At 36.7% G+C, this 13,093-nt stretch overlaps 1 protein-coding gene across 3 annotated transcripts in view; it reads right to left on the bottom strand.

The window, feature by feature from the left end:
* The window catches only part of AGTPBP1 (ATP/GTP binding protein 1), a 172,293-nt gene that overhangs the window by 50,440 nt on the left and 108,760 nt on the right, over positions 1–13,093 (bottom strand). For all 3 annotated transcript variants that reach the window (XM_008056463.1, XM_021711566.1, XM_008056464.2), the window contains exons 17-18: positions 6,213–6,300; positions 3,249–3,393 (exon numbers count right to left, since the gene is read on the bottom strand). In XM_008056463.1, coding sequence (XP_008054654.1) covers positions 3,249–3,393; positions 6,213–6,300 — 233 coding nt within the window. The remainder of the gene's footprint in view (positions 1–3,248; positions 3,394–6,212; positions 6,301–13,093) is intronic.

Genomic DNA, 13,093 nt, shown 5'->3' with positions numbered 1-13,093 from the left:
GGAACATACCTTAAAATAATAAGAGGCATCTACAAGAAACCACAGCTAACATACTGCTAAACAGACAGAAATTGGAACAATTTTCCCTGAAAACCAGAACAAAACAAAGATACCCACTCTTTACCCTTCCTTTTCAACATAGTTTTGGAAGTCCTCAGCCACAGCAATCAGACAAGAGAAGGCAATCGGGGTATTCATATAGGAAAAGAGGAAGTCAAATTATCCCTCTTTGCAGACAATATGAATCTATACCTCAAAAACCCTAGAGAATCTGTCAAAAATCTCCTTGTACTGATAAAGAACATTGGCAAAGTCTCAGGGTATAAATTAAATGTACGAAAGACAATCACATTTCTATATACCAACAATAAACAAACAGAAACCCAAATAAAAAGCACAAATAGCCAAAACAATCCTCAGCAAAAAAAAAAACAAAGCAGGAGGTACCACACTCCCAGACTTTAAACTTTATTATAAAGCTACAATAATCAAAACAGCCCGATATCGTTACAAGAACAAGCATATAAGAATACTTATATAATGAACATTTGTATACCTAACCCTGAATTGTACCCCACATCTTTAAAATAAAACAATAAAAATAAAAAATAAAAAAGAACAAGCATATAGACCAATGGAACAGAATAGATATTCCAGAAGCAAAACCTCAATTTCTCAACCAACTCATCTTCAACCCTCCACCACCAACCACTGTGAAGAGGAGAACCTACTCAGTAAATGGTGCTGGAAAAACTGGCTGACCACATGCAGAAGATTAAAACAAGACCTCTACCTATCACCATTCACAAAAATCAACTCTAAATGGATCAAAGACCTAAATGTAAAACCTCAAACTATAAGAACCTTAGAAAATGCAGGAGACACCCTTATAGAAATTGGAACTGGCAACCAATTCCTGATCAAAACCCTAAGTGCCCATGCCATAAGAAATAAGACAAGTGGGACCTCATCAAACTGACAAGCTTCTAGAAAGCCAAAGAAACCATCAAGAGAACAGGGAGACAGCCTACAGACAGCCTACAGACATATATTTGCCAACTGTATGTCCGACAAAGGCCTAACATCTAGGATCTACAGGGAACTCAAACATGCCAAAAAGAAAAAACAAACAGCCTATTACAAAGTGGGCAAAAGATATGAACAGACAGTTCTCAAAAGAAGACATACGAGCAGCCAACAGATACATGAAAAAGTGCTCAGCCTCACTAGTCATCAAGGAAAAGCAAATTAAAAGCACACCAAGATACTGCCTAACTCCAGTCAGGATGGCCAACATCCATGACTCAAAAAACAACAGGAGCAGGAGAGGATGGAGGGAAAAGGAAACACCTCTACACTGTTGGTGGAAGTGTAAACTAGTACAACCTCTGTGGAAAACAGCTTGGTGATTCCTAAAAGATGTAAAACTCAACCTGCTATAGGACCACACAATCCCCCTCTGGGAATATACCTGGAAGAACTCAAATCACTCTATGAAAAAGATACCTGCACATGCATGTTTACTGTAGCACCGTTCACAATAGCCAAAACATGGAACCAACAGCTGTCCTTCGAAAAAGGACTGAATAAAAAAAATTTGGTATACATACATGATGGAATATTACACAGCCACAAGGAAGGCCAAAATTATGAACTTCACAGCAACTTGGATGGACTTAAAACTGAGTGATCTACCACAGAAACAAAGAACTGAGTATCACATGTTCTCACTCATAAGTAGACCTTGAACATGATCATAATACTGTAAAAAAGGGTTGACAGAGTGGAGATTTGCCGGGGTGGAGAGGGGGGCAAGGGGGGAGCACACCTCATCAACAAGGGTACCTGCATAATGCATATTTGTATACCTAACCCTGAATCGTACCTCACACATCCTTAAAATAAGAAAAAAGAAAGAAAAAAGATGTTTAAATAAATAATAGTTCAAATAGTATATGGCCAAAAAAGTGACAAATATACAGAAATGACAGAATGAACCATGCAAGAATTTTGACTTCATAAAAAGGCAAGAGAAATCACTACTCATAAGCAGGGTACTTATATGATGAGACTAGCTATTAAAGAGCTCTTTGGCTACAGTGTGGAAAAAAAAGACTAATGAAGAAGAAAGAGGCAAAAGTGAATCCTAGTATACCAGTTGAAAAAAAATTGGCAGAAGTCCAGGAGAGAGACCATGGTCATGCCTGGGAAAGGTCACAATAGAGGGATTGGAAGAAAGCAGAAGAATTCAAAATATATTAAAAAGGCAAGACTGGTAAAGAACAATAACATGAAAACAGACAAATAAAAACACTGAAGATGTATCTTCATATACATTCATATTCATTTTCCTAGGATAAAGTACCCCAAAATACAAATGCTGAGAATTTAAGTATATATTCTGATGCTCTGCTATTCAGCACAGAAAGACACATAAACATTGTACTTTTATTAGAGGTTGTAATTTTTAGTAACATACAGGGAGACTCACTGTGGTCATCCTCCTTTAGGGTTGGTATCTCTCCTGTACTATAGACGCGTTTTTCTTTCATTTTTTTCCTCTCTAATAATTTAGGAGCTTGTTTCTAATCATGGTACTGCAATTTCTTTCTGGGTAAACTGATTATACCTTCATGATCCTTAACCATTAGAATAGATATTCTGTTCTGAGAATAAATCTACCACAGCTGTTCATTTAATTACTTGATTTCTTCAGTTTAGCAATGTAAATATTCAAAAATCTCAAAAAGTCCCACAAAAAACTTTTATACCCCATATTCTTTAAAAAAAATCTGGATTTAGGACTCTAAAATGAAAATCTTTTCTACAGAAAAATATCTCAATTTTTCCTACAAAAAATTCAAAATGAATCCACATTTTTCTACTGTTACATTTTCTATGAGATTCAGTGTTTCTGGTTAAGCTAGTAGGAATTTCACCTAGTTAATATTTGTAAATCATGAAATCTTAGCTTAGAGAACTGTGGAATTCAACAAAAGACGGAATGTAAAAATCATGTCAAATTTCCTTAATATTTCTTTCTATTAAAAAAAAAAAAGAGAAACACAATGCCATTTTACTCCCTTTAATGCTTCCAAGAAATACTATAAGCTTCCAAAATCTTCAACACTAAGATTTTTGCTTATTTTATTAAGATACTTAGTCAAAAGTAACTTTTCTGCAATTTTCTGTCACATATTCATAAAATGTAATAATCGTTATAATACAATTTAATTTAGAGTTCTCACCTGTAAAGTTGAATACGTATATGGATAGTGATAAGCAAAGTAGCAAACATCATCTTTATGTGGAAAACTGACAGTGAATGTGATTGTATAGTAGGATTTTCCCTTTTGCCCACCAGCAGCAACTGAACTTCTTGAGAAATGATTTCTGGAAAAACAAAAACAAAATATGTTCATTTCATCATCCACAAAAATCCTTTGATTTTACTTGCTACTTTTATTAAATAGAACTTCGAAGGGGGGACTCTAGTCTGTAAAAATTTAACTTAAAGCAGTTAATTGTTATTAGCCAGCAACACTATTTTTCATTTCTGGGTTTAATAATTAAATGAGCTAATACTCTACACATCCAAATTTTTTTTGACAGTCATATACATTACTAGATCAAGGCAATGATCATCAATAGCTGCTAAAACCATTAGAAGAAAGGCTGATGAACACCTGTATAGTGAATGGATCAGGCTACAATACCTAGAGATTCACCAACCAATTTTAAGATTACAAAAAGAGAAATAATCAGAGATAACAATGTTCACTGATGTGGTGCGATGGGAATTCAGTATACCATCTGTGAAATATTCCTGGCAAAGATCAAACCTGAAGTTGATCAAGCTTTGAGAACTAATTACAAAATTGGTGAAATACAAGTATTTGTTAAGCCACAGGGATGCAGTCAGCAAAATCCAAATGTAAAAATCCTGCATGGCAAATAATTCAGCTTCTTTAACAAATGAACAAGAAATTTTTAAAAGAGAAAAAGAAAGCCTATAAATTAAAACAACATTTATGAGGCAACTATTCAGGAAGTCATCAGTGTGTGGGTAATTGTTAAAACTGAGTGATAAATACACGGGGCCTCCTTATTCTATTCTCTGCTTTGGTAAATATTTGAAGATTTCCTTAATAAAACATTGCTAGAACTACACATTTTCAGATACTTTTCAGACATTAAGTATCACTGACATATGCTGATTTAAAGATCCTTTAGACCAGGCATAGTGACTCACGCCTATAATCCCAGCACTTTGGGAGGCTTAAGAGGGAGGACTGTTAGAGCCCAAGAGTACAAGGCTGCCTGGGCAACAAAGTGAAACCTTGTCTCTACAAAAAACTTTAAAAAATTAGTCGAATGTGGTGGCACATGCTTCAACCCAGGAGATCGAGGCTGCAGTGCCACTGCACTCTAGCCTGGACAAGAGTGAAACCCTGACTCAAACAAACAAGCAAGCAAGGTTTGTCTAACAACTTAATTTCTAAAATTCCAAATAATCTCGTATTAAGACACAAACTGAAGAAAATCCAGAACTTACAGGTTATATTTTCATGTAAACAAGTATTCAAAGTATTTCCAAACTGATAGTGTTCATTAACTTAGTCACCATATCTCAAATAGATACCCAGTGACAAGGTGCCAAGGATTAAGAGAAATGCAAAACAATTTCAAGAACAACTCGTCTTTGCCAGCTCTTTCCCCCCCAAAAGTTTAACATCTAATTGGAAATGTATTTATACTACAATAGCTACTTGGCACTTTGCAGGTTAAAAACCAGTAAAATATACATTATCTCATATAATGGCAAAGGATAGATTTTTTCCATTTTACAAGTAAGACAAATAAATATCAAAGGACATAACCGACTTGAAAAGTTAAAACACATGCAAAAATAGATTTTAATCCTTATTATCTGAATTTTAGGCTTCAGGAAAACAACTAGAATAGAGCCTGTTACATAGAAACGGTTAATAAATTTTTTTAAATTGAACTGAACTCTACTTCCAGATTAGGAAGTAGACAACAGAAAAAACAAAAACTAAATATTTCTATTGTGTAAAAGTAGAGAATGAAAGAAATAATACTTTTTGAAAAATATTATTTTAACCATCAATATTCTGAGTATTTCTGTCAAATCTAGCCAATCACTGCTCAGATCATTACTGCTTCACTCCAACTTTATGAAAGACAAATAATCAGAGATTTTTATCTTAGTCTACTATTAAAAGAAATCCTAGATGCTATTCCCTTTACATATTACTTTTACTTCTGTCTCTCATTTATTTGCTATTTATTTTTCTAATAAGATCAGGGGAGAAACCTTACTAAGATGAATCTCAAGGAACATTTTCTTTCCCAGAAAGTAAGAGCACTTAAAACCAAGTTTTTTCCAAAGCCATGTCATAAACTGTTAGAACAGTTTAATTTTAGAAATCTTCTTCTAACTGCCAAAGCTAAAAAAAAAAAAAAGAAAAAAAAAAAGAAAAAGAGGAGCATTAGTACTAAGGAAGCACACTCTAAAAAGTCAAAACCCACTATACAGAAATGCCAGGATTGAAATTATTAACAGAAAAGTGGATTCAACAGTGGACATTACCTGGAAACATATTATGCACAGAAATAGAGTAAAAATGAGAAGGTATCTGAGGATCGAGATAATTTAGAGGTAGAGTGGAAGAATAATGCAGTTATCATAGAAGTAGTAAATGACTTTTAGACCTTATTTATAATTCATTAAATGATTATCTATTTGAAGCCACAGAGGAATTGTGTAAGCTGACAGAATGCAGTGGAAACATTCCTCCAGTTAATATTTTGGAAATTAAAGAGGTAAATATTTGTGTGTTAATATAAAAAGGGTAAATATAAGAATTACATTTGATATCACAGGAAAAGCCAAAAGCTACCACAAATTATTACCTAATATTTCTAATTTCACTTTTATTCAATGAAGTTTCCAGAATTTTAAAGCTGAAAAAGCTGAGAACACATAACCATCTAAACACATTTGATTTTTACTATTATATCTCATAATTGGATCTCAAATTTTAAAGAAATCTTTAGAATTATTAAAGCATAGCACCACAATTCAAAGTATGTCAATAAAAATTCCACTTTTTACCTTTACATCGAAATAAAATGAAGTTAATATCCCCTTCTATAAGTTCATGTCCTATTACTCTTAGAATACTTACTTATAGTAACAAATGTCAGTCCCCACACGAATCCACCATGGTCTGGCATTTAATGCTTCCTGAACGGAATACATGAGTGGTTGCATACCTTTGAAAGACAGAGAAGGAAAAAAAACAGAGAGAAAAATAAAATTTTTTTCAGAGTTAAAAATTAGTCTTGCCTTTGTAGAAAGTACCAAACATTCAGGAAAATGGAAATAAATTACATTTCAGTTTTTTTAATGTATTAAAAAAAATCTGACGAATTTCCTAAAAATGCTTTAAGTCAATAAATGATATGCTTTTATTTTTTAGTTTAACTAAAATAGGATTACAACTGTAGGGTGAAAAGTCATTAAACTAAATATTCTACATTAAATCAATTAATAACAACATGTTCCTTCTAAAAAATGAAACAATCAAAAAATATATTAAGACATAATGTATGTTCACCCCCAACTCTCCATGGATTCCCTTCTACACTGAAATTAATGGGGAAACTACCACCAAAATAGCATGTTTGTTTTCTTCTCTACTCTTCTCCATGCAAATATGTGCTTGAATTGGAGAAGAGGAGAAACTGTTAACAAAGAAAGTATAGAGTATATTTTATTGGTTGTTCTTAGAAATATATTTTCTGTATGAACTTTTAAATCCTCTTACCTAATTTGCAAAATGATTCATCAGGTTTCTCTATAACTAGAATTGAATTAAATTAATATGTTAATTTTAGAAAGACTGACCATTTTTATTGAGAGCTGGTTTGACTTTCCTTAAGTTTTAACTTAGTGATAGAATCATTTTCTTTTCTTGGTACATAATAATTTTGTTAAACTTATGTGTATTTTCATAATACTTTTTTTCTTTCCATCTCTGACTGGTTATTCCAACAATGAAAAACTATTCATTTTTTTGTAATCGTCTTATAGTCACATTATTCAATACTCTTATTAGTTTTAAGAGGTTTTTAGTGATCTCCTGAATTTTCTAGAAATATAATCATATCATTTGTATCTAGAACATTTTAACTTCCCTTCTAGTATTCATATCAGTTTTTTTCATTTTTTACTTTTATTGCATTTAGTGAAATGAAACAACCTCAAAAAATGATGCTTAATATAGTGAGCAAACAATTCTGCCTTGTTCATAACTTTAACCAAAATGTTTTGCCATTCAATGAAACATTTGTCATTTTTAAATGCAAATCAACTTTAGTATGTTTAATAAAATGGGGGGTTTTTTTCTTCTTTTTCAAATTTCTTAAGTTGGGTACTTATTTTCAGTCTTTTTAATTTTTTTTATTTTTTTATGTTTTTATTTTTTTATTTTTTTTTGAGTTGGAGTCTCACTCTGTCGCCCAGACTGGAGTGCAGTGGCCGCTCCCGGCCACCGCAGCCTCAACCTGCTGGGCTCCGGCGATGCTTCCGCCTCAGCCTTCCGAGTAGCCGGAATTACAAGCGCGCGCTACCACGCCCAGCTAATTTTTATTTATTTATTGTAGAGATGAGGTCTCACCTGCCCAGGCAGGTCTCGAACCCACAGGCTCAGGCAATCCACTCACCTCAGTCTCCCAAAGGCGCGGGATTACAGGTTGAGCCACCAAGCCCGGCTTCAGTCTTTTTTAAATAATGCAAGCTATTAAAGATTTTCAGTGTTCTCTGAATACCAGTTTGCCTATGACCCATAAGTCAGAAGTGTTCTTCCTTGCACTACTTTCTAGCTATCCAACCCACCTTTCTGCTAGGATGGAAATGTTAAATATCTGCATTGCCCAATGTGGCAGCCATTAGCCATAGGTGGCTATTAAGCACCAGAAATACACCTAGCATCACTAAAGAACTAAACTGTGCAAATATTTAATTTTTAATTTTGTTTTTTAATTTTTTTTTTTTTTTTTTTTGAGTTGGAGTCTCACTCTGTCATCCAGACTGGAGTGCAGTGGCCGCTCCCGGCCACCGCAGCCTCGACCTGTTGGGCTCCGGCGATCCTTCCGCTCAGCCTTGCAAGTAGCTGGAACTACAGGCGCGTGCTACCACGCCCGGCTAATTTTTGACTTATTGTAGAGATGAGGTCTCACCAAGTTGCCCAGGAGGGTCTCGAACCTGCGGGTTCGGTCAATTCACTCACCTCAGCCTCCCAAAGGCGCAGGATTACAGGCTGAGCCACCGAGCCTGGCTAAATATTTAATTTTAATTCATTTAAATTTAAATAGCCATATGCAACTGGTAGCTACCATACTGAACACCACAATTCTAAATAACCATACTAGACAGCACAGTTCTAGATAAATTGTAACATCAGTTTTAAATCTTCTCTCCTGTTTCTTTTTTTTAAAGAAGAGTATTATATACTTTACAAGTACCCATTTTTTATTCAACTTTTGCTGATTTCTACTAATATTGTGGATCACAAACAATAAAATCTATAGAATTTTTTGAATCACTGATAAGTTTTCTCTGCAACAAAATATATAATAAAGTTTTAAATGTTTCATGAACATGAAGATAACCTATATCTCTATAAGAAAACTGAAAAAGCTGAAAAATAATGGTTCTTAATTATATTAAGATTCTGTAAATATAGCTCACTGCAAAGTCAAGGTGTATGCTCCCCAAAAGAAAACGTTTCCAGGGTTTGTTCAAATGGATTATTTCATATACTTCTTCAAATACTCCAGATTATATGAGATCTTAGTTTCTCATTTGTAGTGTGACTTTTTGCAGTTTTCCCTTTGCTGTTTTATCCTTTTATGAGAAAAGATTCATGGGCTTTCTTCCACCATACCCCTAATAGTTTGCCTTTCTTAATCATATTATATATATAATTTCTTAGAATCTAGTCTACATTTTTACAAAGCATACTTCCAGAATCTCACTAACTTCTAACTCTATTTGCATAAGCTGCTTTCCAGGAAATCTTAGCACTTATCTTATTTCTTTCCACTGGACTCCCAGATTAGTTTCACCATTTCTTATATTTCACATGTCCCTTTTTCTCAGATTTCAGTCTCAGATGGCTACAGAACATCCTCATATATATTCTCAAAAATAGGATTGTAGTGAATTCAAACATCAAGCTTGCTGACTACATTAATTGTCCATATCCTTGCTTATTGCCTTCTTTGATATGTCAAATTCTGAAAAGGGTGTTTAATTCTCATAACTGTTTTCTAAGTATTTCTGCTCTGCTTGTGGAAATGCCATGTGCTCACTACAGCATCTTCAAGGACCGTAACTTATAAATGCGTAATATCTATCTTTGACCAAGTCAGTGTTTTGACCTTGAAATTTTTGTTCGATATTAATATTACCACTTTTATTTTATTTGCATTTTCCTAGTTTATCTTTTGCCCAATTATTCATTCTGAACCTTTGTCAATGAACTCACTCTCTCTCTCTCTCTCATATACACATACACACCCCACTAACTTCTGTGACTTTCAATATCTGACTTTTGAAGACATTTCAGCTCATTCATTGTTAGTGATGGCAGATATACATTTCATTTTACTCCTTCCATCTTATTTTCTGCTACTTATCAAATGCTTTTTGCTTCTACATTACCACCCTATTTTTATTGATTTGGTTGCATTGCTCCACATTTCCTTTTCTTCCTCCTTAATTTAGACACTTTCTACCATGCTTTTCAATTCTACTCCCTCCTCTTACAGTCATAGATTAATATTTTTCTAACACTGCATTAAATCAAGTAACTAAAAGCTACCCCTCTGAGACAAGTTAATTTTCACTTCTCCCCTTTAAAATGTTTTTAGTTAACACATTTTATAAATCTCAATTCTTTCTGGAGATCTTTTTACTCACTGATTTTCTTCAGAAAGGGTTCAGGTAGCACATTCTCTGAATTCTTACATACACTGAGATGTGCATTGGTTTGACAGTGACAAACCAATTATATATTCTGCAAAAGACATTTGGCTGTCTACTAGCTTCAAGTGCCACAGATGAGAAGTCCAATACCAGCCTAATGCTTTCCATTTGCAGAACAATCTAGTGATTAAAAGCTTCCCGTCTGCAAACCAGACTACCTGGGTTTGAATCCACCATATACCAGATGCATGATCCTGGGCAAATTATGAACCAATCTATGCCCCCATTTTTCTCATCTGTAAAATAAGTGTAATGACCTTGCTGGGTGTGTTTGTGGATTAAGAATATCATGTGTTCACACTTAGAACAAAGCCTGCTATGCAGTTATATTCAATGAATGTTAGCTGTTACCATTATTTTCCTTCCTTTCCTTTTAAGTTATTCATTCACACAAAGAGGAAGCCTGTTAAGACTGTCTCTGTATACTTGAAACTCAGAAATTTCACTGGTACAGATAAAAGATATCTGGGTTCATTACCCCTTCCTGGGACTCAGGGAGCCATTTCAATCTGAAGTTTCAACCTCCTCCACACACACAAAACTCATTCTTATAGGTCACAAGGAGACACAAAGGAGGGACTTCAAGTTGGCTGACTAGGGCACTGATACCTACTCCACAAAGAAGAACCAAAGTACTGAGCAGATGATCACACTTGGCAATAGATCATCTAAGAGAAAACAGTGGAATTCAACAAGAGAGACAAGAAACTCCGAGACAAGGAAAGAGGGAAGCAAGGTAACCTGCTTGGCCAAGAACCCAGAGAGACTCCCAGGTGCAAACAGGTAAGTGTGAGAGAACCCAATGGTCCACATCTCCACTGCAAACTCCTCTAATTCTAGCCGCAGGAGAGTACCTCTACCCTCACAGGCCCTAAGGCTAGCACAGGGAGTTACCTGGAGACTACACAAAGGTACTGCTCCAGAGAGGGAGTTCACAAAAGGTCACAAACCCCAAGATCACACAACATGGTGCCATTTCAAGAGCCCAGACTGCATCCTGTCCTGGGACCCAAGAGCCCCTGAATCTCCATATCCCTGGAGTGCCACTGACATCCCCCAACTGGTAGTCATCACCACTACAGACCACTGCTGCAGAGACCTAAGTGCAAGCCACTGTCAGCAACCCTGCTGCCTCCAGCAGCAAAGTCACCACACATTTTCACATGTCCAGAGGACAGGCTCCCTCACTGCAGCCACTACAAAGGCTGCTGCCGCCGCCAGGACCAAAAAAACAAGGTCCTGGCAGCAACCCCACAACTCTCCGCAGTGCGGCCACCACACATTAACATGGGTCCTGAAAACAGGCTTGCCTGCCCCCTACTGTCACCTAGGTCTGAGGCACACATGCCCTGCCTACTGCTGCCACCAATAACAACTCTGCAACCCTCAGCAGCAGGGTCCAGAAGCCCTGAGACACACCCTGGGGGTAGGCACTGCCAGCTGACCACTGCTGCTGCCCCTCACTCACAAATTTCACCAGGAGCTTAGGGATCACCCATCCTTGCCCACCACAGCGTTGCTGGAGGCCTGAGGACACCCCTGCCCAGACCAGCTCCGCCCTCTATCCCAGCACTCCAGCAGGCTGTCCAAGGGCCTGGGGCTAGCTCAGCCAGGTTGACACCACTGGTACCTGACCACTCCTCCCCAAGGCTCAAGAATGGGTCCATCTAGCTTGCTGTTACCACCACAGCTGGCATCTACCCACACCACACGCCACCGCCACCAGCAGGCCTGGGGACTGGCCCGTCCAGCCCATTGCAGTCATAGACAACACCAGAACAGACTCTTTAAGCACACACCAGAAGACTGTCCTGCCACTGCTGCTACAGCCACTTATACCATGCCCGCTGCCCAGGAATCCACCCACCCACCCACCTGGCCCACCACTGCCACTGGCAGCACCCCATCAAGTTGCCTTGAGTAGCATGCCCAATAAAGTTATCCTTCATAAATGACAGAGAATTAAAGTCTTTTCCAGACAAGTAAAAGCTAAGGGCATTCATCACCACTAGACCAGCATTAAAATATATGCTTAGCTGGGCTCGGTGGCTCAGCCTGTAATCCCAGCACTTTGGGAGGCTGAGGTGAGTGGATGGCCTGAGCCCACAGGTTCGAGACCCGCCTGGGCAACTTGTCGAGACCTCATCTCTACAATAAATTTTTTAAAAATTAGCTGGGCATGGTAGCGCGCGCCTGTAGTTCCAGCTCCTTGGAAGGCTGAGGCATTAGGATCACCGGAGCCTAGCAGGTCGAGGCTGCGGTGGCCAGGAGCGGCCACTGCACTCCAGTCTGGGTGACAGAGTGAGACTCCAACTCAAACAAACAAACAAACAAACAAAAAAACAAAATATATGGTTAAGGAAGTCCTACACCTGGAAGCAAAAGGATGATCTCTACCATCATGAAAACACACAAAAGTATAAAACCCACCGGTAGAGCAAATACACAAATAAAGAGAAAGTACTCAAAAGTTACCATGACAGAAAACCATCAAATCACAATGATAAATAAACAATAAGAGTGGAATAAGGAAACCAAAAATATACAAAGCAGCCAGAAAACAATTAATAAAATGAATAAGCCCTCATATATCAATAATAACCTTGAATGTAAATGACTTAAACTTTTCACTCAAAAGATATAGACTGGCTGAATCGGTTAATAAAAAAATAAAAACAGAGGCTTAAACAGAACATTGCATCCAACAGCTACAGAATACACATTCTCCTCATCAGCACATGAATAAACCATATGGTAGAAAACAAAACAAGTCTCCAACAAATTTTTAAAAATCAAAATCCCATTAAGTATCTGCTCTGACCACAATGGTATAAAACTAGAAATCAGAAACAAAAGCAATGTAGAAACCGCACAAATACATGGAAGGTAAACAACATGCTCCTGGATGACCAATGAGTCAAGGAAAAAATTAAGGAGGAAATAAAAAAGTTCTTGAAACAAATGAAAATTGAAAAACAACACAGCAAAACCTATGGGATACAGCAAACATAGTAC

The sequence above is a fragment of the Carlito syrichta genome, unplaced genomic scaffold (genome assembly GCF_000164805.1).
Source record: "Carlito syrichta isolate Samal-C Ts95f unplaced genomic scaffold, Tarsius_syrichta-2.0.1 Scaffold302371, whole genome shotgun sequence".
NCBI classification, from domain to species: domain Eukaryota; kingdom Metazoa; phylum Chordata; class Mammalia; order Primates; family Tarsiidae; genus Carlito; species Carlito syrichta.
The sequence above is the reverse complement of the archived record's forward strand: the minus strand, read 5'-3'. Positions and strand labels throughout refer to the sequence as shown.